Consider the following 27,372-nt stretch of genomic DNA (forward strand, 5'->3'; position numbering starts at 1 on the left):
TCCAAGTCATCTTTTAAACATAAATAATAGATGGGTTATAGTAATCCCTGTATTTTGAAAGGCTCTTGTTTTCACATAGAAATTGCTTCATGTTCTACTGTTGCTACTCTGAACAGTGATGTTGGGTCACTGAATGTATGTTTGAAAGATCATCTGCTTCTGATTAGGAACAAGTGTCACGTATTCCAGCTCTTCAGAAGCTGGGTTTGGAGCTGCTTCTGTGTCATTTCCCTGAAGCTCACAGGACAGTCCAGTCACACCAAGGGAATGTTTCCTCATGCACCAGCTGATACAGCAACTATAGCTGCACTTGAGTACTTAGTTAAATGAAAGCACTGCTGGCTTATGAACTGTGCATTAATGCAGATATATTAAAAGCCTTCTGAAGATGTTGGCAGAATTTTCATACTGCTAAATGAAATACAAATGAAGGTTTAATTGCTAAATCCAGATCTCTGCTGCATTATAAAGCTTTTTCTTTGCTCTCTTACTGTTGTAAGAGAAGTACTAGCATAGCATATTAAATTAATGTTTCTTCTGGAAGTCGCAGTGGTAGTCTGTAAGGAGAGCTGCTCAAAACTGTCTGGTAGAAGTTAATGGAAAAATATTCAAAAGCTTGGCAGCAGAAGGTTTAACTATGAGCTGCCCAACGTGCCTGGGCAGGAAATGGATGCACTGCCTGCCGTGCCTTCAGTGTGCTGAGCAGCCCCACAGCAGTGGAGGATTTCTTGTCCCAGGGCTGTGTTTAAGGGTGGGCAGGCGTGAGCAGCAGCAGTGTCGGGGCAGCAGTGCCATCGAGAGCCTGCACACAGGGCACACAGTGCTCAGCCAGGGTCACTGGTACCCAGGACATGAGGCCTCCAAGGCTGAGCACACAGTTCAGCTTGTAGGCATTGAGGAGCTAGCTGTAAAACTAGCCTCAATCAGTTTGTTTCATTTCCCCTAAGGGTCTGTTTCAGGAAATAGTATTTGAAGTGGAGATGGTGGCTGTGAAGGGTTGGTTTTGGAAAGAGTGGATGTATGACTTGTTTCCTACACTCCTGGTTTTTAGCACAGATTTAAAGATCCATTTGTAATTTCTTTTTCCTTTGAAGTGTATGCAGGACACACCATGCACTTTTGTTGAGATTTATAAAACTTCAGGCCTTTAGCGAGTCTCTAAGGCTTTTGTGCTTCATCTTGATGGACACAGTGCCCTTCCAAAAGAGAAACTGCTGCAAGGCAGAAGCAGAGAACAGTGACATGCCTGTGTTCTAGTGCAGTACTCACACTGCTGTGTTCACCTGCACAGCTGCAGTCATCTGGTTCTTCTAATTCCCTTATGCCTCCAGAAGTGCTTGGATTTCCCTCTTCGTTATCCCACTTCACTTCCTGCTCTCTCCCCACACTCTTAACTTTATTTTTCCCTTCACTTCTGCTTTCAAAGCTCCCAGGGCCTCTGTACAGACCCAGAAGCTTGCTTCGGGGTCCTGGACCTTGTGTGGGCTGGTGGGGACATGTTAAGGGGAAAAGGAAAAGAGCTGCCACCTGAAAGGGGCACAGGCAGCTTGGCTGTGGAGGAGAGAGGCAGTAAGAAATAGAAGCAGGGGGCCTTGTAACGTGGGGTCCCCCACCCATCTCCATCCTCCTTTGGTGAGCTCCTGCTTCAGCCTTCCTTGGGCTGCAACTCTCATACAGGCTTCCCTTTCCTTGGGAAAAGGGAGAGGTCACAGACCTTCCCTGCCTGGAGACTTTCTTTCCTGCTGTAGACTTTAAAAGTGTATTTGTGTAAAGTGTCTGTCATGGTGTTAGCTGTGGAATACCTGGGACTGGGGTAAATTGAGGCTGGAGGGGTTTTGAAAGTAGGGAAACAGCCATGGCAAAAGAGGAACAATGTGTCTATTTTAAACTTGAATAGCTTGGATTATTAAACTTGGATTTGTATAATTACAATGTTCAAGCAGAAAAGTGACACCACTCCAGGAATCAACTTTACCTTGAAATAGCAAAGTGACTTGGAGGAAATTGTTAGTGGAATGGCTGGAGCTCACTTTGTCACAGAACCATATCAGAAAATGTTCAATTCCAGTATTTAAAGAATTACCCATTGGTGCCCAGTTCTGTTAACCTCTGAAAATCCCAGATGAGACAGGTGGGATTGAGAGTCCAGAAGACTTAATTTTATTCTCTGTGTGTGCCAATTTTGATTTTACATGTCAGTCTCTCCACAGATACAGTTTTAATAGGTTTCTAGATATTTTAAGAACTAGTTGTAAAACTCTCCCAGCTGTTAATTGAGTCCTACGTAAAGTTTCAATAGCTTCATGAGGTATGAATTTTCTTTTAAAAACTCTTCCTAACCCTTTGCTCAGTATAATTGACACAGTACTTGTCCATTTGCCTATTACTTTGGTCCTTTATTATTGTCCCTGCCTACAGTCTACATTGGATGGATGTTATCTGCACTGGTCCTTGTGGTCAAAGCTTCTTAATAAGATGCTGTCATTTGTGCTGTCTTGTGTTCTTTTGATGCTGGTGAGGTTCCAAAGTGTTAGAATGTATATTATAGTGATTAGGTTATTATTTTATTTGTGAATTGCTTTTCATTTGCTGGGTGAATTCTGTCTGGTCCTAGTGAGTTCTTACAGTTTAGTGTTTCAATTTGTTGTGCAATAAAATGTCAGCTCATTTTTGGTCACATTTTCAGCTGCATCACTCTTTCATCTATGGAAACCTCCCAGCGATTTTCTGTACTAAATGTGCAAAAGATCCATCTGGTTTTTGTACAGTCACTGTGTTTTCTGTGGGTAGTCCAGCTTGATCCCACAGACTTTGGCAGCCATCCTGCTCCTGACGTAATGATGAAGGTGTGTTAAAGATTACTGCAGTGCTGCAATTCTGTCTACTTAAAGCCTTTTGTGGCCTGTCATACTGTGTTTTTTACAACTAGCCTGCCATGGCTTATATTCATTTCTGTTACATGCATATGCCATAATCTCTTTTGAGGCTGTTGTTGGTAACACCCTCTCCTAACCTGCCTTTCCAACACAATGCTGGTTTGCTGTTAGCCTTTCAGCAAGGTGCTTTGAGGTGAGTGGTATATTCTCACCTCCTAGTATGCTGTGCTTACATAGCCTTCACATACTTTCCAATACCTAAGATTTGAAATTTTGTTTCTTTTAAAAAGCTTTCACTTTTAGTTATAGCACCTTTTTAAAATAAAGTGGAATTTTTTTAAGCTTTTGTCTACTTTAGAGATAATGAATCTTACTGTATCAGGGTCTCTCTTACAGACTGCCTTTTGGTAGTAATATTCTTGATGAGGACCTTGACACTGCTGTGATTTTGTCACAAGGTGGCTTTTTGTAGTGGATCCCCTATTTGACACTCCCTGAAGTCAATCTACAGATCATATTTGTCACACAGCATGTCTGAAATAGCAAAACCCTACCATTACTGCTGTTTTCCTGTGCTAGCAATCATTCTAGTTTCTCTGGGCACAACAGGGTTGCTCTTCTCAAATGAAAAAGATTAGATTGTCCTTAATAATGTATTCTTCCTGTATTTGAACATGGACTTGGAGTTTCATAGAGATTCTATTTTTCTTGTTGGTACATTTCACCAAGCTCTGATATGATTCTAAGATATTTGTGATACGATTTCTTGACATGATTCCTGTACTGACATGAGTTTTTGCATTTTTTATATCCTTTATCTAGATACTAAAGTACCAATAATGATCTCTTTCCTCCAAGTGTTTGATATTATTCAAAACATACCTACAGGTAGGTGTTGTAGTCTACCCATCTTTTTTTTAATCTTCTCAGCATTTGTATAGAAACACATACATATTTGGATAGGGTTTTTTTGTCTTCTGTATCTTTTGGAAAGCACAGCTTCACCTTTGACTTTGGCCAGTGCGTTTTCTACCTATGGGCCTGTAGACAGACAAGGAAAAGGAGACATAAAGTCTCCCCACATGTGTCTCCTTCTCTGGGGTTCTCAGCTGGTTTTGCAAGTGTTAATACTCAGATGAATTTTGCAGTCAGACTGGTGAGTGTCTGTGCTTTATTAGGGGTTTATGTTATGGGAGTGGGTGACTCGAATTTTGTTTCACTCAGCAGCTTAAATCTGTTCTTGAATCAGTATTAGTTAATATTTTTTTGTGATGGATTTTGAGCTTAGCTGCAGACACAGAGGCTGAAGACTTGCCCTGAACCTCATAAAGACTGGCCCTGAACCTTGTGGGAAATGCTGTTTGTTGACAGCATTTGATACATTTTTGGTACTATTCTGGTTTCACTTTAGAAATACAAGGCAAGTGATACAAGGACAAGTGGAAACTGCAGTATTTTTCGTGAGGAAAGAGAATGCTTCACTGGCTAGTGAAGGATAAGCCCTAAACAATTAGGGTAAAATGTTTTTCCATGCTGCTTTGCTCTGGAAGCTTGTCCAGATCACTTCCCAAAATAATGGTAGCTGTTACTGTCAATAATGTATCATGGAGAGAATAATGCAAGCAAATCTTCAGTCTTACTTTTGCAGTGGATGCCTAAAGCTGTATAATAATATGGGATTTGAGCAACAGCAGATTTTGGACTCCTATGTCAATCACATCCCCTCCTTTCTCTCTCCACCAGATGCTGTTTTACATGTATATAACATTTTATGTGCAAGAAGAGAACAGCTGATTTATTACAGAAATGAAAGAATATTATACCTTCCACAGGGCTATAAGGACAGCCTTAGCACAAATACACCTAATCCTGATCTGATAATAGCAGGCAATGAACTCACAATATTCCATATTAAGTTAAAATTTCTGTAACCTAGTTCCAAATGGTTTTTCATTTAAATTTTGTTTGCTTAAGTTTATTACAGAAAGTAAAAATAAGCCCTGCTCTGATAGCACCTGCAAGATAAATATTGCTCTATTTCTTTGTAAATAAAGGCCTGCATTTTATTACTGTGAAAATTGCTGTACTTCTGCCTTTTCACATCAGGCAATTTTCTGAAGCTTCTCTCAACAGGTATATAATAATGGCTTGGTATGCTGGTATATTTTCTAAATATACATCTACAGATAATTAAGTACATTAAGAATGAACACTACATAGAACTGTGAAGGGAAAACATGTATGGACAATGTTCAAACCAGAGGTAAACTTCTAAATCCCTGTTCTAGCCACCTAAAGGGAAATTGCAAATGGAAACCTGAATCTTTAAAAAAAAAAACAAAAACAAAAAAAAACTAATGAAGTAGTCATCTAAATTTTATTTCAAAAACATCCATCACTTTGTTCAGCTTGATGGAATGAAGCAAGACTATTAATGCCACTAGGATGATAATGAGTCTCATTTGTGGATTTGTATGAGTGGATGACAGTAGAACCTTCATAATTTAGAGAGGAGTTTGTTCCCATGAAGGTCAGGGTGGCTGTCTGTCCTTCTGCCCCTCAGCCCTGGTGCCACTACCAAACTTCTGGAATAGCAGGGACAGTGCCCAGCCCAGGGTTTGGTGCCCAGCTACTGAGCACACAGGCCAGTGTCTTTTTATGTGGAGCAGCATTCCAAACAAGTTCTGTTTGGATTGTCGTGCCAGGAAGGTATCTGGGGATACCATTTAATGGTATTTAATTATTGTGGTTAATAAGCAGTGGCTTCTGGGTATATATGTGTAGGGTGGCTGAGAATATGTTTTCTTAGAGTATGTTCAACTGTGGTGTATTTATCTGTGGGATGAAGAGGCCATTTTTCTTTTTAGGGAAAAACAGCTCAGATAAGACAGTATTAATTTTTCATAAGATGGTGTTTTAATCAGCTAAACAAAAAATGTGACATATTTCATGTGTGTTTTACAACCAAATATTTTACATGTTATATTTCGTCTCTTTTCAGTATATTCTAGAGGCAATCATGCATGGACTGTTGGAATAACAAAAATTACTTGAAGTAACTCTGCCTTTTTCTGAACATCTGCTATTCTTGTAAACCTGCTTTCTGTTTGTGTCTAGTATTACATGCACTTCCATTTGCCAGCCACAAACAGATTTTAATTTGTGCAATTTACACACTTTTGCACTGTACAACAATAAGACCCTAATCAAATTTAATTCTACACCCATTACTGAATGATAGTTTTTAGCATGATAAATCTCAAATTTCATATTCGACTGTGTTGTGCCTGTGGAATGAGAGCTCTGTGATAAACCCCACAAGGTTTAATCCAGTGTGTGAAGCTGAAGAGAACAGCTGGATCTTTACACCCTGCAGAGCCTTAGTGCTCTGTAGTATGTCTAGGATAGTAGAAGCATGTCCTGTTATAAACTAGCACGAAGCATAGTTAAATCAGAAAACAGCTGAATTAAGGATAACGTTACAGGCACTGCCTGAACTTGGCATAGAGAGAAATTCTGAACCACTGCTGGGAAGTCCAGTGCAGGTGTGTTTCCTGGGGGGTGGTACAGCAGATACTCGACTGACTGCACAAAGCTGCAGTTTATCAGTCCCCTAAACACCATTTTGAGGGGCTGTGATAAATGGGGGATGGTAACTACTGCTGTCTTAGGTGCTTTCAAGTAGCACCAGCCCAGAGAATATTTTCTTTCTAGGGCAGCTCTACCACAGCAGCTAATCAGTGCTGTCTGCCAGGGTAAAGAAGAGCACATTGACAACATTGATTTAACTCAGACAACCTTTGCTAGCGTTCATCATAAGAGGCTATTTGAGAAGCTAAACATTGCTGAAGTGAAAGGGGAGCTGCTCTTCTGTAGTAGAAACTGTCTGGAGACAGAAAATGAGAAGAAATGAGGTGTCAGTTTTCTACATGGCAAAAGGTTAACAGCAGGGAGCCCTCAGGTATTCAGGTTAGATTTGTGTGCTGCAAGATGAAGTCTCTGGGAAAGGGAAAATGTCAAAATGTGCAGGTGATATAAATTGTTTGGGTCAGTCAGATCTAGGAATGCAAACAGGACCTTCCAGAACTCGACAAAGCTATGTGAACGAGCACGAGTTTACCAAGCAGAATCAATTCACAAATGTGAAGTATTGCCTGTTGGCAATGGTAGGAATGATTTTAACCAAAGACATCTGCTCTTAGTGTTATCAGTGAAAAAAGACTATGTTGTGTCCTTCTGGACACAGTTCAAAAGAGTACATTAATATAACTAATTATATAATTAACAGTAACATAATTGTTAAGAGTACATTAATAATGCCTTTGTGTAAATATTTTGCCTTTTATCCTTGGGTTTGTGGTCAATTCTAATTACCTGTTACCAAGGAGGATTAGTTGAAACAAAAATGGTTTGGAGTTTTCTGAGGAAAATGTTTAGGAGCATTTGATTCAGGGGAAAAAGAATTTATTTTAAAATGGCTTATTAAAATATTTTTATTCGCAGTCCATAATTCATCTGTAGAACTTGCTGCCAGACCTCAGTGATGGTAAGGTTTTAGTGGAAATTCTCTATAAAAAGATTTCATTTCTAAGTATGTAATGAGAACACTTACAGGTATGTTATTTGAAGTATAATACGTGATCCACATTCCTGCATGGGTATGTCAAGGGCTGAGACATCATTTTCTAACTATGGTGAGCTGTCTTTTTTCTTCTGGTTTTTTTTGGTATATGTTTGTTTCTACTTGTTATACACAGGTTGCACCCAGTCAGAAAGCCTGCTAGGCATGTCTGATATGACATTTCCTACTGTGATTGTGATACCCTTGGTTCAGGAGAAAGCACAAACATTTCAATGCCCTGTGTATAAATTCCTTCCTTTGTGAGGTGTTGCAATTGTCTGTGCTGATGCAAATACATCCTTGCAGTCTAGGTAGGTTATTGTATCATGTATCATCATGATCTGAGCTTTTTAGCTTTTTAAACAGAGGCACAGTGGAATGAAAACGATTTTCCTGTTGGCATCTGTTCTGGTTTGATTCTTAGTTTCTCCAGGGCCACCTCTCATCCTTTGTGATGCTAGTGGGGTCACCAGAAGTTGGATCAGAATTTTTAACCTGTAAAACACAGTTTATACCTGCCCATCATGGGGAAAAGCAGCCTTTGGCAGTTTGACCCCATCTGGGAATGCAGGAGAATTCTCCTAAGCTGCTGCTGTGGAGGATATGGGGTACAGGGTGGGGTAGCAGCTTCCTGAGTGTAGTCCAGTTTTGGACACATCTTTCCACACGTGTTATTAGTGGTGCAGTGGTGATATGGTCATTACCAGGTGGGTCACTGCTTATTTTCATTTCAGCTGGATTTCATCAGTTTATCATGGACAGGTATGGTCAGTGCTACTTGCTGGTGCTGATGTAAGCACTGGGATAAAAGTGGGTTGTGTTTTAAGGAGAGGGTCTTTTTAAATGATTACCACAGCATCAATATGCTTCTGCTAAGTCATCTCGGGGAGGACAAATATGGTTAAGCAGTAGAATTAATTTTGTCTGGCACTGTGAAAACGAAGTTATTATTTCTACTGACATCAGTTAAAAAGCTTATTAATAATAGGTTGTTAAATGACAAGTATAAAATCTGATTTTAGTCCCTATCTCAGTTTTCAGAAAGTTCTCATCTGAATAGACATTCCCAATAATAATTTCCCAACTTTGTGACTGTACATAAATCTCTGAGCAATCAGATTAGGAGCCACTTTAGAAAAAACAGCCATAATTCACCAAGTGGAGTAAGTATTTTAAAACTAGTAAAATGAAACCCTCTATTTATTCTGGTGGTGATGATTGCTAGTATGAATCTTGTGAGAGTTCTGGCTTGTTTATTTTGTTGGAGGTGATACAATGCTTTTCCATGCAGTCTTGCTCTGCTCTCAGGCATTATGTTTCCCCTAAGTTCTGTAGGCCACCATCATCTGTTTTATATTTGACACTGGAGGAGGAGAGCATGCCAAACCACAACAGGCTACGTGGTGATTATAAGCACTGAGTAATTGTATTTTATGGCTTGACAGTCTATAGGTTTCAAGCAACATTTGTGGAAGTGTGCTGTTATAGGATTAAGGTTATATTTTAGTTTAGAAAATTCTGTACCTTTCTGAATTTGGATGGAGGTGTCTGCTCCCTTGCTGCTGCATGATGCTGTGCTCTCATTTCACATGACTCATGTCTCCCACCCAGCTTCCACTTTCCTTGTGAGTAAGAAAACAGTCAGTAAAATAATGGCTGTGGGGGACTGAGCATCTGCTCCCAGTGCTGCTGTGGCCTGAAAAGAACCCCATTTCTGTAGAAATGGCATTGGTAATGTCTTGCAAAGTGTTTTGAGACCCTCTAATGAAAGGTGCTTCAACATTTTTGATGTTGAGATACTTTAAGGAGTGACATTTATTTCTAATTAGAACTAATTAATTCTATTGTTGAAGCAGCTGAGGAGAAATGTTATAATCTTTAATTTATTAATTGATAGATAACTGACTTGATGAGCTGTTTATTCCAGTTTGGAATTACTGGAAATGTTTCTTTTTCCATATTTAATACTGAAACTCCAAATAAGGAACTATTTTCCAAGTTGATGGCTTTAATTTCTGCGTTCACCAAGAAAATCAATGAAAGAGAAGAGATGTAGAGATCCTACAGAGGATATAATCTGGAAGAAATCTTTATGTCCCTATGTACTAAGTCCTGAGAACATAAACAAATTGAAGGTTAGGAATGTTCACAACAGATATTTGGCTCACTGGGGGACTGACTTGACTTGGAAAAGTGAAAATAATTTGGTGGTTTTTGGCCTCCTTTGGTCTGGGAGGAAGTGGTGGGCAGTGCCCTGCCTGAGCAGCACTGCCTGCATCCTGTGCCAGGCCTTCCCACCTGGAGCAGGAAGCAGGAATGGCCCTGGAGTACAAGGCTTACAGAACTTACTGGGAGCCAGCAGTCTGCAACCCTCAGAAAAACCAACCCTTTTCACACTCTGGGTTGGCTCAAGGCTCTTTTCCCTGAGGAGAATCTGGGACAAGACACAAAGTGTATGATTACCTGTTCTTCACCTACAGGTCAAGGTGGCCTGAACTCCCCAACCCTGATGTATAGGAGATGTAAAGAATCAGTGGTGCCACCTTCCTTCCACTGCAGACTGGCCTGTGGCTCTCTGGTGCAGTTTTGCTGTGTAATAGGAATGAATGGCTCATATTTAATCAGTCAGGCCTTTGATAAACAGAATGCAAAAAGGGCTGTTTATGATGAAACCCTCCTTCTCTGCACTGCTGCCTTACCTTGCACCTTGCACAGTCTTTAGGTTTTATAAATTTTAAACAAAACGAATCTGTAAGTTGAATAAGGGATCCCAGTTTCAACAGGAAAGATGATGCATGTCTGCTTAGGATAATGCATGTCTGTGAGGGTGCAGGTGAAGTGCAGCTGTTAGTGTAGTGCATGTCAGTGTTGCTGTGCAGCTCCTGAGCAGGAGCAGCTGTGTGTCCTGGTGCTGTGGGGAATGGATTTGTTGCAGTCACCACAAGCCAAGCTTATTTAGTGAGGAAGTTCCTAAATGCCAAGGCCTCTTGTCAGCATGACACTACTGTCCTACTTTCATGCCAGTTATTTACAAACTGCAGTATGTGGGAGTCTGTGGAATTCTGCTCACCTTTGGGAATGCTCTGCTGTATGAATGATGTGTGAAGGGTAAACTTTCTGAAACAGCCTCAAAGTCCTTGGGCCAGTGGGCTCTCACTGAGCTTTCTCTTGGGATTTTGTGGCACACTTGCCCTTTGGTAGGTGTTTTTGTCTTGACTTTTGGCTTTTGTCTTGAGTTTCAGTGGACCAGCTTGAGTTGAAGAAAAGGGGAGCACGAAGGTACAAGAGGGATTTCCTGCTTTTTAATAGCAATAAGGTTTTCTGCTGGGTTCATTTGGGTGATAGAAACAAAGATATGAATGTGCTGTCCTAGCCATCCCTCCAGCCTTGATTCACCTTGTCCACTGATAAGAAATCCAGTGTTTGAAAGACAGTCAGGTGTTGCCTACTCAGTGTGACTTGTTGGGAACTTCCTGAACTGGCCATTATCAATCCAGGAGGTATTTCTTTGTTACAAAAGCAAAAAACATCTCTTGTGCATTTACTTAAACTCAAGAAAAAAAATTACTCAATCCTTTGAAATAAATTTTGCCTTAGAGCTAGGAGAAATGACATGGGGACTCAGGAAAAGCTCTTTTGACTTATGCTAAACATTTGCTGTTTTGCTGTATTTTACTCCAGTCTAAACTGTGCAGCCCTGAAGGCTGCAAGCCTGAAACTAAACTCCTGAAATTATAAAAGTGTAAAATAAAGTGAAGGTTAATGGTCACTGGCTTCTTTCCCACAGGCTCTGCAAGCTTTGATGAGTGGAACACTAACAGAATAGGAAGGCATAAGGCAGTTATATATTGTTGCTCTTGCAGTCAGTACTGTCAAGCAAAACAACACTTGCTAAAAAATAACACACCTGCACTGACAGTTATCCTGGGAAAGCTGCTCTTGGAGACTCTGGGACAAGCACTGCTTTGTCCATTACACACTCTTAAACAGAATGAAACTAGCAGAAAGGGCATGTGCCATGATTCTTCACTGGCCTGTGTTGCTTCAGGGGCATACAGAGAGTGTAAAGGTGTTTGCTGAAGTTATCAGGCTGCCCTCAAATCCCTTTCAGTAGGATTCTGCCAGTCCACTTTTGCAAGAGGAGCTCTAATGAATTTGCCCATTGGAAAGAAAAATATGGCTTTAGACAACAGCTTCTTTTCAGTATTTTGTGGGGAGGCTCATTGGAAAGGTAAATGTAAAGCAGATGAGACCTAAGGTGTAACCCTTTTCAGAAGGATGCAGGAGCTGCCAGCTTGCTGGAGACTTCCAGTACTGCTTGGAAAAGATACACAGGCAACCCAGTGAAGGTATGTGCCTAGAGCTTTTGAGTTAGGGGTATGAATCAGAGAATCATAGAATGGGTTGGGTTAGAAAGGCCTTGAAGACCATTTCTTTCCACCCTCCTGCCATGGGCAGGGACACCTTCTACTGAACGAAGTTGCTCACAGCCCTATCTAACCTTGAAACAGAGGATCATTTCAGATTACTGCCAGATATTATCTGGGGGAATGACCAACTGCTCCAACACGGGAAGGAACTGACTCAGATACAGTCAGAGCTGAAACTGAACTAAAGGTGATTAAATTTCAGGTGTCTGTCCACATGTTTTGCCATTATTGGCTAAATGCGCTTTGTAATTATCACAGCGATTTTATGATGTGTAACAGAAATAGAGAGGGGCTGTGTTTTCAAGTAATTTTGTTTGGTTGACTTTGAGGCATTCCTTTCTTCCGGGCTGTTTTCCAAACAGTTTAATGCCCATACATCTGCACAGATTTGCAACCCCCCTCTTGCTGTCACTGGCATTAGCATGCAGCACCCTTCAGTGTGTTAGCAAATGCTACATTGCAGGTGGGTTTCCACAGGATTTCATTCCTGCTCCATCTACTGCCTGGACAGGTTTTCATCAGCTCCTGCACTTCACTGCTTACTCTTTCCCTTCAAAGCTGTTCATTCATTCAATAAAACTGGACATAGAGATTTATGCTGGAAACCACATGTGACAGTCTCTGTGTCTTCTTTGTGTTGGGGATGAAGAGAAGTGGAAGAGGAGGCATTAAATTTTATAAAATAGGTATTAAATTGAAAGAAGGTGCAGGTAAGGGGCATAGGCTACAGATATTCAGAAAAAAATCTCTACAAAAAAGTGTTTTATTTGAAGCCTTTTAAAAAGGGGAAGATTCCTTGTTCCAGCATGTAAATCTTTAATTAAATCCTGAAACAACACTATTAAATAGACACGAAGTGTTCTGTGGTGCTGAGGAAAGGGATCATGGGTTATCCAGCTGCAGCTCTAAGAGCCTGTTATAACCATGCATTTTAATGAACCCATCAGCCCAAGGAATGCTGGCTATACACTGCAGCATCCCTGCCTGCCTGCCTGCAAAACTGTCCCATCCATACACAGAGCACTTCTATTTGCATAGGCCTTTTCAAGTACATTTAAAAAAACCCATTTGGGAGGGATTGATTAATAATTAAGATAGCGTGGAATTAATCTTAGGCAAATCTGCTTCCTTTTTGCAGTGTAAGGAAATGTCTCGACTGTCATATCCATATAGTGACCCAATAAAGCATTAATACCAAAAATTCAATTCTCTGTAGCTAATCAGCATCCTGTTACAGCAGGGCCATCATTTGAATTAGATTTTGTTTTCTCATGCATAATAATTTTTGAACATTATGTTAATTTTCACTAGAAGTTGATGGGATAGGGTTCCTGCAGAGAGTACAAATATTCCAGACTGCTTTATTTTATTGTTTTTTTTTTCCATGTTTGAGCATGAATCACTTCTGTGTACCTCACTTTATTTACTTGATCAATGAGTGTTCTCTGTGGGGGGAAGCAATTGTGAAAATGTCTCTAACATTTCTTTGTTCCTGGATGCTCACTTGCTGCTGGAGCTGAAGTTGTAAACAAGGCTTTACAGGGGCACAATGCAGTAGAAATTCAAGGGCACCTAGTACATTTAAATGTAGCTCTTGGATTTTCTTTTTCTTTCTGTGAACTATCTAATCAAGAGAGGAGAGGAGCTCAGACTGAAGGAAAGAAAGTGACTAGACTGGGAGAGAGAAATCTAAGGAAGAAATCAAATAATGATATTTTTCCTTTCAGTGAGAACTAAGCCTGATCTAGGGGTTTTCTGCAACTGGGATTTTCCCTTAATAAGCCTCCCTAAGGTTATAGGCAGAGATGGGAAATACTGTAGTCTGTGAAAAGGATCAAAATTCATATATCCTGATGTTACTTAATTGAAATTAAATTTGCAAGTTTTGGATACCAGGGATATATTCCTTTAACTCTCATGGTCTCCCCTAGCCTGCTGTAGTACATCCTTAGTTCTGTAAATCTCTTTCCAGTGCTCTTATGAGCTAATTTTAATAGGGGATCCATAACAATTCATTATAAAAAATACATAAGCTCAGGCATGCTTTGCAGTCAGCCATTAGTGTTCATCCTGTTTGATGACTTAAAATGCCAGCAAGTTAAGGTGAAGTACCATTCTGACAGTATCCCCTACTTCAGGATAGGGGGTACTCCTCTTCTAGGAGCCTCTGGCTTAGGGAAGGAGGGCATCCATCACTCCTGGAGGTGCCTGTCAAGCCCCACTTATGTACACAAGCACATTTACAAGCAAACAAGATTATTTTGGTATCTTTCTCTGTTGATACTGGGGTGTTGACATAAATGTGGGACACTTTCAGAATATGCACTGGGTGGAAGTAATGAGGACCTGTAATAAATTCTCACTACAGAATCTGCAGGAGCATTTTCTTTTCATCATCTCATTAACGACTTAGAGCCATTAACAGCTTAAAATGCTGAGTAAGGATTTACATTTAATTTAAGTCTTCTCTTCTTAGCTGACAAAATGTATTTTACAGACTTGATGGATGTAATTAGTGTGATGAGGCTTTAAAAGAAATTAGCTTGGTTAAATTTAGAATTTGCCATGTCAGTTTATACATGAAGCCAAAGCATACGTATCAGTATTTCTGTGGCATTGGAAAATTGCATTTTATTAATATTACTGATATATAGACGTTTTTAATTTATTATACCAATACAGTCCAAGTCTAACATGCTTTCAGATTTGACAGTGCAATCCATTATGCTACAATTTCAAATTCTTTTATACTGCTTTTGCAGTATAAAAGACCTTAACATTATGTGCTATGGCTGCAGACCAGCTGTCCTTTGGATAGTAAGGAATTATGTGTAGCTGCCTAAGTTCCTGTGCTTTACTAAACTTCCATAAAAGCAGACCTCTATGGAAACTGCTGGACTTCAGTACCTGCAAACTGAGGGCAGCTCCATTGCCCTCACTGCCCTTTTTCCCTGCAGCGTTACTGCTTTCTGCTCAGCCTGACTCAGTGCTCAGGATTCCCATGTGGAATGTTTTCCCTCATACCTTCTGTGCTTGTTGTTTCCTCACTAGAAAAATGAAACTCTTGTTTGTGCTGCCAGCAGCAGCAGGGATGGCTAGAAGGTGTTGTCCAGTGTGCTTGGAGTGAATTTGTTCTTTAATGAAGGATGAGTTTCTGTCTGGTAATTGGAGCTCCTGAACTCATGCCATAATATTCCTGGATTTGCCTGCAGGCCTGCATTTTGTGTCAGAAGTGTAACCTGGGAACTGTTGTTGAAGATAAATGAAAGTAGAGACAACAAAACATTTAGTCCCCAAAGCAGCCAGCCTGTTTGACAGCCTGCTTGTGCTAGGTACAGGTAGGAGTTCGCAGAGGAGCTGCCATCCCTGCCTGGAGGGATCCTGCTCTGGAGGAGGGCAGCCAGGCCATCCCAGTGTGAGTCCAGCCCTGAGCGCGCGGGGCGAGTCCCATCGGCGGTGGCTGCGCAGGCACAGCGGCTGTGTCTGGGCAGCTCGGGTGGGATGGAGGAGCTGGGGGCCTGCAGCAGGGTGGGATGGAGCTGGCTGCTCTGAGGATATGACTCATCTCACAGATGGCTGCAAGGCTAAGGCTGCCATCTGAAAGCGGCAGATTACAAGAAATAGTGCACTGCCAACAAAACTCGCATGTGCTGGAATGGTTATTTGATGGTAGTCTTTTTTGAAGAGGAAAAGATGATACTTTTCTCCTAATTTGACTAAGTGTTTTTGTATAAGATTACTATGATTGTTATTAGTGGGGAATATGGGGAATAAACTCTTTTAGGTAAAAAAACAAAACAACAAAACAACAAAAAACCAAACAAAAAAAAACCCCAAAAAACCCCAGACTTGAGAACCTGTAGCTGTTTTTTAAAGTTAACCATAGTAGATTATCTTCTGAGGTGAATTCTCTGTAACTGCATGCCAGGAATTAGTGGTCAGAAGGCAGTTCCCCAGGTAACAACATTCTTTTTCAACATGCAGCCCTCTGAGTGTTACTGAGGTAGGTCTGCCCCACCTGCACCTCACTGAGTTGCAACTGTTCCCTGTCCCTTGCAAGAGGATTTGCCAGCATCTCTGGGGAGATAATTGTTTAGAGTAGCTTCATGGAGCTGGCCAGAGCACTTCGTAGACCCTTGAGAGTCTTGTACAAATGTCCAGTCTGGGGAGAAATAGAGAGGAGATAATGTTTTGTAACAAAGGTTAAGTGCTCGACCGGTGCAACAAATGGGTGAGATTTGGGTGTTTAAATTCCAGTTTGAAGTTTTGAAAACCTTTGCTACAGTCTGTTTTAAAATAAACAGGATAATCTGTAGGAGACTGAAAAAAGAGTTACAGCACACTAATTAAGATGAACTATGAAGTGTTTTTCTGTTTGACTTCAGTCTGTTGTAAACTATGTTCCTTTTTTCTACTTATATCATCTGCAGCTTTTGCACAACTGAGTACAGGCCAAATAGATGCTTCTGCAATGTTAAACAATGCATTTTAACAAAGAAAAGCAAACGAGACAGTGTGTATCCTAGAACATATATTATGAAGTCTGTATTTTTGGAACAAGGAATCAATTTCTGATGGTTGTGTTTTCAGTGGATTTATATTACTAATGTATTACTATTGCTTATTAACTCCCCTGGGGTGTTCAGTGTTTCCAGCTCCTCCACCTCCAGCTGTTTGTAATCCCAAGGGCAGCACAGGGAGCAGCTACCAGGGCAGCTGGGATGCCCAGCTTTCATTGGAGATCCTGGCTTGTCCCTTGGAATGTTTGGGACACCTTTTCTCCCCTGACTCAGAGCTGAACCAGAAAGGGCATAGTAATCTCATTACGTTAGTTTGGAGTCTATTTGTGAGTTTTGCAGCCTTTAGGGAACTGGAAAATCTGAATGCCCAAAGAATCAGAACCATGAATTCTACAGTGCTAACTACTGTAGCCACTCGGTAAAGAACTGGCATTCAAACATTCAGTAAATTGTTCCTGACCATAAAGGGCACGTGTAAGAGCCAACAGCACAACCTAGGATTGCCATGAAGGTCAAAATAAATGCCAGGAGGATGTGCTCAGCTAGAATAATGTACATGTTACCTGTTAGCATTATCTCACCATTTCTACAGCTGTTGGAAATAATCACGTAAGAAACAATAAAAATAAGATGGAATATGTTTAGATTTTTTTCCAATGCCAGCTCAGTCCCACATCTTTGGAAAGAATGTCTTACATTATAGAAAGGTATTCTTTTCCTTTCATTTATTAAGGTATGAAAGAAAAGAGAAGTTTTTTTGTTTGATGTCTAAAGATGCCAAGAACCTGACAGTAGCAACTTAAAAAAAAAGTTTAAAATACTTCCAAGAGGTGCAGAAATATTTATTTGACATTCCATTTTTATCTGTCTGTCTATCTATCTATCTATCTATCTATCTATCTATCTATCTATCTATCTATCATTCTATCAGTCAATCATTTTGTATCTTCCAGTTTTTGTAAGTTCTGGAAAAGCTGAGTGACCCTTCCTGGCTTTTTACTAGTGCTGTAGCCCACATGCAGTCCTTTCCCTGAGTTTGTTTCTTTTTTCCATCTCTCAGTATAATTATGGACATGAACAGAGATGCCTATGAAAATGCAGTGTTTTCTTATTAGTACACCATACTGTGGGATAGAGTGTCAGTATAACCCTTGGCAAGTATAGGGGGTACTGCTGGATTTCAGGTGAGAATAACCAATGAAGGTTGAGTTCATGGTGGCAGCTTCTGCAGGCTGCTGCCACTGTCACTGCAGTTAGGTTTGCTTTCTTCTGGCATTAAGGAATTGGGGTCCTGAGAGACTGACCTGGCTGGGTAGTGGGTTTGTTAGTTTTGGGAGGAAATGGATTTGCACACAGAACTGAGCAGGTGATTTCCCCTCAGTGCTGTAGTGAAGCACTGAACCTTGTAATGCATTTCTGTCCTGGTTTGGGGGGTAAGCAGGTGAGTAATTAAGATACTTTGTTTGTCATGTGTCCTTGTGATATATTAATAGACTTTGTCACAAAATGCTGGGAAAGTTGGCAAGGTTAAAATATAATTATGAAGTCATACATGGTCTCAGTGCTGGTGTTGGAAAATTCAGCCTTCAGGCAGGAGTGTAAACTGTGACGCATGGGCAGTGAGTGGGTCATGAACACAGGAATGGAATGGCTTTAGTGGTTAAGAGGACCCATGAGGGGTTTTTGGAGGACTTTTTTTCAAGATTACACCTCCAGTCATTCAGTTGCTTTTTGGCAAACAAAGGAGTTTGTGAGAAACAGTAATAAACAGTAAAGTAAAGAATGAAATACTTTGTTTTGTTGAAGAGTTTGGTTGATTTTAGTGATGAAGAATCTTAAACTTGTGAATTTTCACATGAATATCTAATATTTCCTGTAACAGTATCAGTAGGTCCTTAAGCTCTTTAGGAAGAAGTTAATAAATAGGAATTAACTAGCCTTTTGACCCTTCTCAGTAAACAATGCTTATTTTTACATTAGAATGCCAGTGCTGTGGTCATTATGGTATAACAGCATGAGCAAGACAAGACTTGCAGGGAGATGTGATTTCTGTGATGGATTGGTTGTATAAAAAGATAGTGCCTACTTGCAAATCTATTTTCATTCCTGCTTTTATGATACTTGTGCTCATTCCAAATGAGATTTGCACATTCTCTGGTAGGTGAAACGTTGGCCATCAGCTCACAGCTAATTGTCCCAGCGGGTCTTGGATAAAAACCTTTTTATTCCATTATGACCTCCTTGGTGATGTGCTCATAGCTGTTGAGCTCAGACATGTTTTACTGCTTGTGTGCCCTGCTGTGTCCTGTTGGTGGTGATGCCAGGGAAGAGTTTGGCTGTAATCCTGAGAATCACACCACAATCAAAAATTTTGTCCCACTGTGATGATACCCACTCTCAAAAGCCTTGCTAGGAATGAACAGCAAAGCACCAGAGCATGGACTGATAGGTGACCTCCTAGAGCACCTGAAGCCATCAAAAGCCAGAATTACAACTGCATTTCCTCCAGTTGGAGTGAAATGAGTTCCTGTGCACCTCTGAGGGGGCAGTGAAATCTGAATCTTATCAACAGAGCTGTAATGCTGACTTCATGGTCTTCTCTCCCTCACTGTGGGTTAGGATCATAGCAGGAGCATTGGCACAGAGTTGCTGAGACCTATTGTAGTCACAGTAAAGTGTTGCAGAGGTTTTGCCCAAGCAAATATGCTGCATATTCATGTCATATTTACCACTATGTAACTTTGCTGCTGTATGTGAATTTGATCTTCATTGTTTGCTTCTTGTCTCTTTGGAAATTTTGTATTTTTGAGAGGAAGTCCTTACTTGGACTTGTTCCCAGGTATTGAGTTGCCCTTCTTTTAATGTCTAATAATATCTTTCATTATTATAAACGAAAAAAAATTTTTTTTTAGTCTTCTGTTGTTAGGAGGTTGAATTGGCCTGAGTTTATTTTCTAGTCTAGTAAAGTGTTTTCTAAATAAGAAGTTCTAAACCAGTGGCTGCAAACTTATTAGAGCTCCTTGTATACTCCTTGCCTTTTTCTGGCAGTAGTGATTTACACACTGACCATTTCCTGGAAGTTTTCATCTACTCTTACTTTCTTCTCTGTATTCACTACATGCAGGTTATGGCTCCTGTACACAGAGCCAAGGGTTTGATCTCCTGTGTGAAACAGGATGCAAAGACAAACACATCTCTGTGGGAATTGATTTATGCAGGAGATACCTGTGATTAAGCTCCCTACCCACTGGATGTCACTATTGTTCCACAGAAATTCATCCATGGAATATTTATCTAGCATTGAGGGTTGACAGCAAAGACCATTTGCTTGCAGCAAACTGAAAATTTCTAATTGTATTTGCAAGAATACTGTACATTTGTGTTCACTTTGCAATTGAATTTTATATGAAGATTACAATTTTATAGTAATAAGAAAAGGGAGCTTTGCCAAACCTTCAGCTCTGATGACTCTGGAAGTGCAGATAGTGAGTCATGAAAACCAGCCAACAGAGAAGCTTGCAGTCATTATACTCAAGCCACTTGTTCTCATTATTATTCTCTTACTCTGCAGTTGCTGGAGGTGATCTCAACATAGTGAATGAACATTACCAGTCTCCTCAAATTTGCTTAGTACATCAGTTATTTTCTTTTCCCAAAGATGTGCATTCTATGTGGTGTGTTACTCCGAAATAGCACTTGAATATTCCAAGAGCTGGTTCTCTGAGAGGCCAAGCAATCCCCAGGTGAGGAGGAGATCTGGCTGTGAGGAGCTGGGTTACACTGCCAGTACTCAGCCTCTGTGTGATCCAGCAAATTACCTCAAATCTCTCACGTCTGTTTGCCATGATCTCTTGTGTCTCACAGAGAAAGTCCTGGCCACCCTTAAAATTTTTGGGGTGCTACAATAAAATGAAGCAGTCTGGTGATTCTACCTAACATTTGTCTCAACATTGTCTAAATACATGTAGCTGTCAACCCAGTGAAAATGACAATGGGCATGGAAGAATCCTGCACTTTGTATGCAGCTTGAAAAGCCCTGGTCTTCAGTGGTAGCCCCAGAACACCATACATGTCCCAGGAAAAGGAACAGTAAATTACTAAAAATACCAAAAATGTACAGGGGAAAAAAAAAAAATTTACAAACATCTTCAAGACCCATTGCTGCTCTCCTAAAATTGGAATATGTTGGTGGTATCAGCTCCATTAAAGAGGAGCCAAGTCATTGGAGGCATTTGGCCACATCTCCTTCCTCAACTGAGTGCCTAAAATGCTTGTGTGAAGGCTCACAGGTTTGTGAGAGGCATGACAGCTGCTGTGGCTCTTACTTCGACATCCTCTGAAGATTGCTTGGCATCACCCCAGTGAGATTTTAACAGTTTTGTGAGACTGGCACCAAACTATCCAAAAACCAAGACAAAGTGGGATCAAGATTTTAGATACTGGAGAGAAGAAAAGGAGAGATTTCTTTGCTATAACCTTTGAGGCTTCAGCACTTGATTTGTATTCAGGACAGGGGCAGCCTTTCATGGGGACTGAAAGTTGCTCAGCTAAGACTTAAGTCATTCCCAGCAGATTATTAGAATTTGTGGATGATGTCCTTGCCACCCAAAACAATTCATTTCTGGAGTGTTTCATTTGACAGTGGTGATGCTCAGTTTTGCTAAGTTCATGTGGGTTTTGCCTGCATGAAAATGTGGAGTTCATGATGTGTTTTAAGGTGCTGTGGAGCTGGTTCAAAATGTTTTCTTAGCCATAGGCACCGGAGTGGGATTTAAAACCTTGGCTTACAGGACTTGGGCTATGCACAAGGTCCAGAGAGTTACACTGGGTGTTTTTTGTGTGTGGACAGCCAGTGGCTGCATTGCCAATGACAATGGCAACACACCGACCCACGTGTTTGGAGATACCTGCAGCTGGAGTTCTCAGGCAGTGAGTGATTGATCTGAGCATGTCCGTGCATGAATACAGGTGAGAGATTTTTACTGTATTTTTGTTATCCACCCATGATTCATGGCAGACTGGCCTTATTTCCTTCTTCATGCTTATAATTGATTATTCAAAGGGAGCTGGTGATGGTTTTACAGGTATCACTTTCTGAAGGACTTTGTGGATTGGTTCTTGCTAAGTGATTATGTTTAGAACAAGGCATTAAAGAAATACTAAGCATATTAAGTCCAGCTCAATTATAGACAACTCCCAGAATCACAGTCCATTAAGAGGTTTTAGATGTATTGAATATTTTTGAATAACAAAAATTCTAAAGTAATAGTATGAAATTATTTTCTGATTACAGTTAGCACTGCTAAAATGAAATATAAAAATTTAATTTCATTTTTATGTGTATTTATACTTGTACACACACACACGTGTGTGTGTGTGTGTGTGTATGTCTTATGTATATATATATGAACATCCATATGTTTTGGGGTAAATCTCTTGTGTTTTGGCTGTGCCTAATGTTAGTCACCACTGCAGAGATGAAAGACAGGGATGGTTCTTAACATGAAGTTTATAGCAAACTCTAATGCTTCAGTACAGAGATAACCAAGACATGCTGGTAGAAAACTGAATCCTATAGTAGCTAGGATAATTAAATGTGTATTGACTTTTTAATAGCAACTTCCAAGGTGCAACTGAGGTGCAGCTCTGCTGTGCTGCTGAAGTGTCTCAGGCACTGGCACTGTTAATGGTGTGGGGAAATGGGGTCTCTTGCAGGGCTCAGTACAGGCTCCAGCTTCCACCCTCAGCTGTTTCCTCACTACACTCCTCGAAAATGAGAATGTTTTCATTCCATTAAAAAAACCCCAGCCCAACCCCTTTCAAGTGTATTAGTTCTTTTAAGAGATGTTTCTAGCTTTGTTTTTGTGTATCGAGTATGTTTCAAGGTGATTTGCTGTGATTGGGTTTTTTCAGTAACAATTCAGGAGAACCTTCTGTTAAAGGTTTGCTTTTTCTAATCTGCTGCAGTGAAACTGCCTTGTAGAAATATTCCATCCCAAGTTATTGAAGACGTGCAGTTTAAAAAGCCAAATCAAGCTGCAAAATGGAGATAATTAAATTAGTGACTTCTATAAAGGTGCTGCTGTATTGTTTCATACCCTCCCTTCCTGATAATCAAAATAAGAGGTATGATTTATTTGCAGATATGGGAGATATTATATTCTTCTGCAAAATACATGATTTTGGGAGGAGGAAGGCAGAGAACAGCTGGGTTACAAATCTGTATTTTGCCCAGAACCACTGGTCTATGACTAGACATTAAAATTGAGTATATATATGAATTCTGTAATGTCATTAGGGTTTTGGTGAGAGAGGAAAATGATTTGTCACTGATTTGTGTAAAAGGATTTTTGTGTGTACTCCTCTCACATCAGTGAGTAACCAGTTTTCTCTGAGAGCTCTTTGCAGCTGTATGTCTAAAATGCACAGTGTTTGGCATTTTAAATGATGAAGCTTTATTTAGTTATTAGAAGGACACTCTGCAAAACATAGCACACAACCTTAGCAAGCCTAGCCCAGCCAGTAAACAGAAATAGAAGAAAATGACGGATTTTAATTGTTTCCTCAGCTACATTAATGCCTTTGACAGTCCTGAAAAGAGAATTCCAAATGAGAGCTGAAACAAATGTGTGCAGGAAGTGGTCTTGCTTTTGCTGCTGCACATTTGAGTTCCTCTAATTGCACCAATAAGGAATTTCTGCTTCTCATCTAATGAATGCCTTTTGACTATTTTCTGAAAGGCAACTGGATGTAGGGATAAACACTGGCACCTTTTGTATGAAATCACATAAGCAGGTTTCAATTGCTAGCTATTGGCCCTAGAAACATGGTGGTATAATGCAGTACAGTAAATACCACTGTACCTTTTTATTTTTAATTTTTTTATTAAGCCCAGGTTTCCCTCTGTTTTGCCTCTGGTGGGACACTTAAGAGTGCTTTTTAGTCTCTCTTGTGTTGGGCAGCAATCAGGAATTTTTTCAGAGCTATTCCTGCACCATCTCTATCTTCAGGCAACTCAGAATTCATATGATACTACAGTACCTGGATCTTTGCTTCTTTCTGGGCTCAAAAAGTGAGTTTTAGAGTAAGGACTGGAATTGGGGAGGCAGAGGGGGACACCCTGAGTTTGATTTTTTTATCATTGTTGTAATTTTTCTCCCTAAACAGAGGCACAGTTGGTGCAGGTGCAGTGGATTACTTATAAAAGAAGTTTTCTATTTAAAAACAAGAGAGACTTTAATGAGATCAGTAGAGAGTTTGTACAATAGGTATTGTATTAAACCAGAGCTCAGGCTTCACATTGATTGCGGTATTTAAATTTCAATGAGTTGATTATGTATGAGAGTAAAATGACCAGTATTATGAATGTACAAAAAAGGGACATGGAAGAGCTGTGCCAGAAAAGTGAGAAAAACGTTCCCTTTATAGTCCCTAGAGTTCAATAAAGCACCACTATTTCCCAGCTTTTAAAAGCTCTTTTATCACAATGGTTCATACCTCGCATTCCCTGGAGCCTGATTTGTTATACGTGCAGGGTCCTGTTCCATTCAGCAGCATCTCAGTGGTTTCAGTGTTGGTAGGTTTGTAATCTACATAAAATTCCTGTGTGCTTGGAGTCATTTGCTTCAGCGACTGTCTTTTCTTTTTCCTGTGCCTTCGCATGAGAGAGCGCTGCTGCAGCTGCTTCATGCTGGCAGGGTAACGCTTCCATGACACATAGATCACCAGCAGGATCACCAGCACCGACAGGAAGAGAGCCACGCTGCCTGCTATGATTTTATGGAAGGAGATGTGTTCTGTGTCGTGCTCGGGCTCAGAGCTGGCTTCGGTGGCTCCCATAGTTGGGGGCAGAGGGGGCTTGCTGTCGTGTTTAGGCCTGGTGAGTTTTGGTTTAAACGTTGGCTTTGGGAGAGCTCGTGCTAGTTCAAACCTTTCCGTGGTACTCTTGCCACAGATGCTGTAGTTTTTCACCGCATCAATAACATTCACCCCTTGCAGCTCTTTGGGGCTGGCACAAATAATTGTATTTTCCCTCAGCCCTTTAAAACTCTTTAGCCAGTTTACCAGAGAGCAAATGTTTCTGCTGCATTCCCATATATTCCCGGCAAGGCTGATGTCATTGAGAGATATCCAAGAATCCAAAATTTCTTGACCAATAAATGTGAGCTTGTTTGAATCCAGGTTGAGGCGCTGTAAATTGGGCACACACTGAAAAACACTAGGTCCACTGAAAGCTTCTATTTCATTGCCAGATAAATCAAGTCTTTGTAATGAGCTCCAGGTCCAGGACATAGTTTGTCCTATCACACTGATTTTATTCCACTGTAAATAAAGGTTTTGAAGGCTGACTAGCCTTGGAAAAAGTGCCAGGTTGAGCTTAGAAAATTGATTGTGCTCCAGATGAAGCTCTTTCAGTCTGATCATACCTGCAAAGACATTCCTTGCTAAACTCCGGATGCGATTATAACCCAGGTCCAACAGTTCAAGGTTCCTACAATCTTGAAATATTCGAACAGGGATGGTTCTTAGGGAATTGGACCGCAAATGTAAACTCAGCAGCTTCCTTAAGCCCCTGAACTGTTCAGATCCCAGAGACTGCAGCTGATTGTATGACAGATCCAAATTCCGGAGATTTGTCACAGGTCTGAAGGTATTATTAAGAAAATAGGAGATTCTGTTGGAACTCAAGATCAACTCTTTTAGTCTGCGTATTCCACTGAAAGCATTTTCGTCAATATTGCTGATGTGGTTATGGTCTAAATAGAGCCAGGTGAGTTGATTAAGACCTTTAAATTGATTGTATTTTAGTTTTTGGAGGCTGTTATATCGAAGGGACAAACCTAAACAACCAGCAGATATACTTGAGGGAATCTCCTGCAATTTCTGAGATTCACAATATACCATTTTGCCTTCACACCTACAGCCCTTAGGGCATCCTCGTTCAGCAGAAGAAAGCATTGTCAGTAATACAGTAGGGGCTATTACCAGAGCTACAGCTGATCCGCTCAGTAGCCTAATTACATTGAAACCTGGAAATAAAAACAACTTAGAAAAGTTATCCCCCCACACATCAGTCATTTTTTTCAATCATGCTAAAATCTCTTACTTCAGCAATAATTTACAAAGCCCTAGCTTGACTCGACTACTTTTCACATTGGGTTTTTTTTTAAACTCATCTATTTTTTTTTTTGTTGTTGTTGTTTTAAGAATACCTCGATATAAGTACTGAAAAACAGTTGGGTAAAAGGTGTAATCCCTAAGCCATTTAAGTCTAATAACAAATCACATCAAGGTAAGTTTATGGAGTAATTAAAGCACAGGCTATGCAGTAACTATGAGCTATAAATTAAAAAGGTAACATGAAAAACATACCCATCCTTTGTGTTGTTCAAAGGTCGTCCTTAGGTCTTTTGTTTTTTGCTTAGTGTGCCACAAGCATGGCAGCCCCTGTCAGCTGCACTGTAGTGAGTCAGGGCTCGCTGACACCCAGGAAGAAAAACTGGACCCCTTGGGAGATGGACCGATTTTGGAACATTATTCTTTGCCAGCCGCGCAGAACACTCCAAGAATTAATCAATCCCAACACAGCATCCGCAGAAAAATGTCAAATTCTTCCTAGGTAATAGGATCTTCACGGATATTACGGTCTTGCATCTTTCTAGTTAGGAGCTGTCTTTTAGAAGGTGGCTGTGGAGGAGAGCATGTTGGCCGGCGCTGCCCGCGGCGCTCAGCTCCGGGCGCGGCCGCCGCCCTCCATGGGCCCGCGGCTCGCTGCCGGCCGGGCGCGCCGGCTGCGGGGAGCCGGGCCCGGGACGCGGCTCCGGCCCGGGACGCGGCTCCGGCGCGGCCGCGCTCGCATGCCGACAGCTCCGGCCGGCTGTGGCGGGCTGGCGCCGGGCGCTGCCTTATGTAAAGCTGCCCCCAGCGGCAGCAGCACCGCGGGCATGTGCAGTGCTTGCCTTCCCTTGCAAATGAGCGCGCTCTCTCGGGGGAGCGGGCGCCGCTCGCCGCGCGGTGGGCAGCTCCGTGCGCGCTGCCGAGAGGTGCCGGACTGCCCGGCCCGCTCTGCGTGCTCGTCAGAGCTGCCCTGCATCCCTGAGCTTCAGAGCTCAGCGGCAGCTGCCGAGACTTTCGTCTTAGGGGCTGACGTGATGTTTGGAGGACATACAAATTTCTGGTCGGAAAGATTTTTTTTTTTCTTACTGCATTAGACGTAACCTTTTTGCAGCCACTCACTATTTTCCAGTGAAGTATCAGACTCCTCAGTATGTCTCTTACCAAGTGCTTTAGAATGTACTCTATTTTTTTCAGCGTGTAAAATGTTTTTGGGGTTGACATTTTCCATTTTTGCTTTCTTCTTCTCTGTTAAAAGGCTCAGTGCCAGGAGGTTAGAAGGGAGTACTGTGCTCATTTATTTCCCAACTCGCTGTCACTTTGTTCCACAACACTAACACTTCAACCACTGGCTTCCAGAACCTTTACAACATAGCGACTAAGCAGCTTGGTGTAGTACCGTAATGAGGTGAATTGTTTTTATTGTCGTTCAGCTCATGGACAGGATTTTACGTGAAGGTACAATAATGCTGAGCTTTTTATATGTGTGATGCTCTACAGTTGTCAGATACTACCAAGAGAGCCACCTTGTCTCTCCTTTATTTTCCCTTCTTCTCTGCATGCTGTGGGGAAAGAACACATCCTCTCATCTGGGCAGAGCAAGGGTAAGATGGTGTTGCAGCAAATCCACCATGGCAGCCTCCCTTCACTGAGAAATATGTGATCACAGATGATGGTGGGCAAGTGGAAAATCCTGGCTCTTTTTTGTGTAAGGATGGGCAGGGAGCTGGAAAGAATTGTACTGCTCCTTAAAAGAGGAGTGCAGAGTGCAGTCCTCAAAGGCAGCCAGACAGTGCTGAGAACTGCCTTGC

The 27,372-nt window shown here is 41.1% G+C and overlaps 2 protein-coding genes across 6 annotated transcripts in view; one reads left to right on the top strand and one right to left on the bottom strand.

The window, feature by feature from the left end:
* The window catches only part of LRRTM3 (leucine rich repeat transmembrane neuronal 3), an 80,505-nt gene extending 54,291 nt beyond the window's left edge, over nucleotides 1-26,214 (bottom strand). For 3 of the 5 annotated variants that reach the window (XM_021529026.2, XM_021529028.3, XM_021529027.3), the window contains exons 1-2: nucleotides 25,820-26,214; nucleotides 23,945-25,476 (exon numbers count right to left, since the gene is read on the bottom strand). In XM_021529026.2, the coding sequence (XP_021384701.1) occupies nucleotides 23,945-25,476; nucleotides 25,820-25,823 (1,536 nt within the window). In that variant the 5' untranslated portion in view covers nucleotides 25,824-26,214. The other 2 variants (XM_021529029.2, XM_031505161.1) reach the window with 2 other exon arrangements.
* CTNNA3 (catenin alpha 3) overlaps nucleotides 1-27,372 on the top strand; it is a 412,512-nt gene that overhangs the window by 162,477 nt on the left and 222,663 nt on the right. The window lies entirely within an intron of this gene.

This window comes from Lonchura striata, chromosome 7 (assembly GCF_046129695.1).
Source record: "Lonchura striata isolate bLonStr1 chromosome 7, bLonStr1.mat, whole genome shotgun sequence".
NCBI classification, from domain to species: domain Eukaryota; kingdom Metazoa; phylum Chordata; class Aves; order Passeriformes; family Estrildidae; genus Lonchura; species Lonchura striata.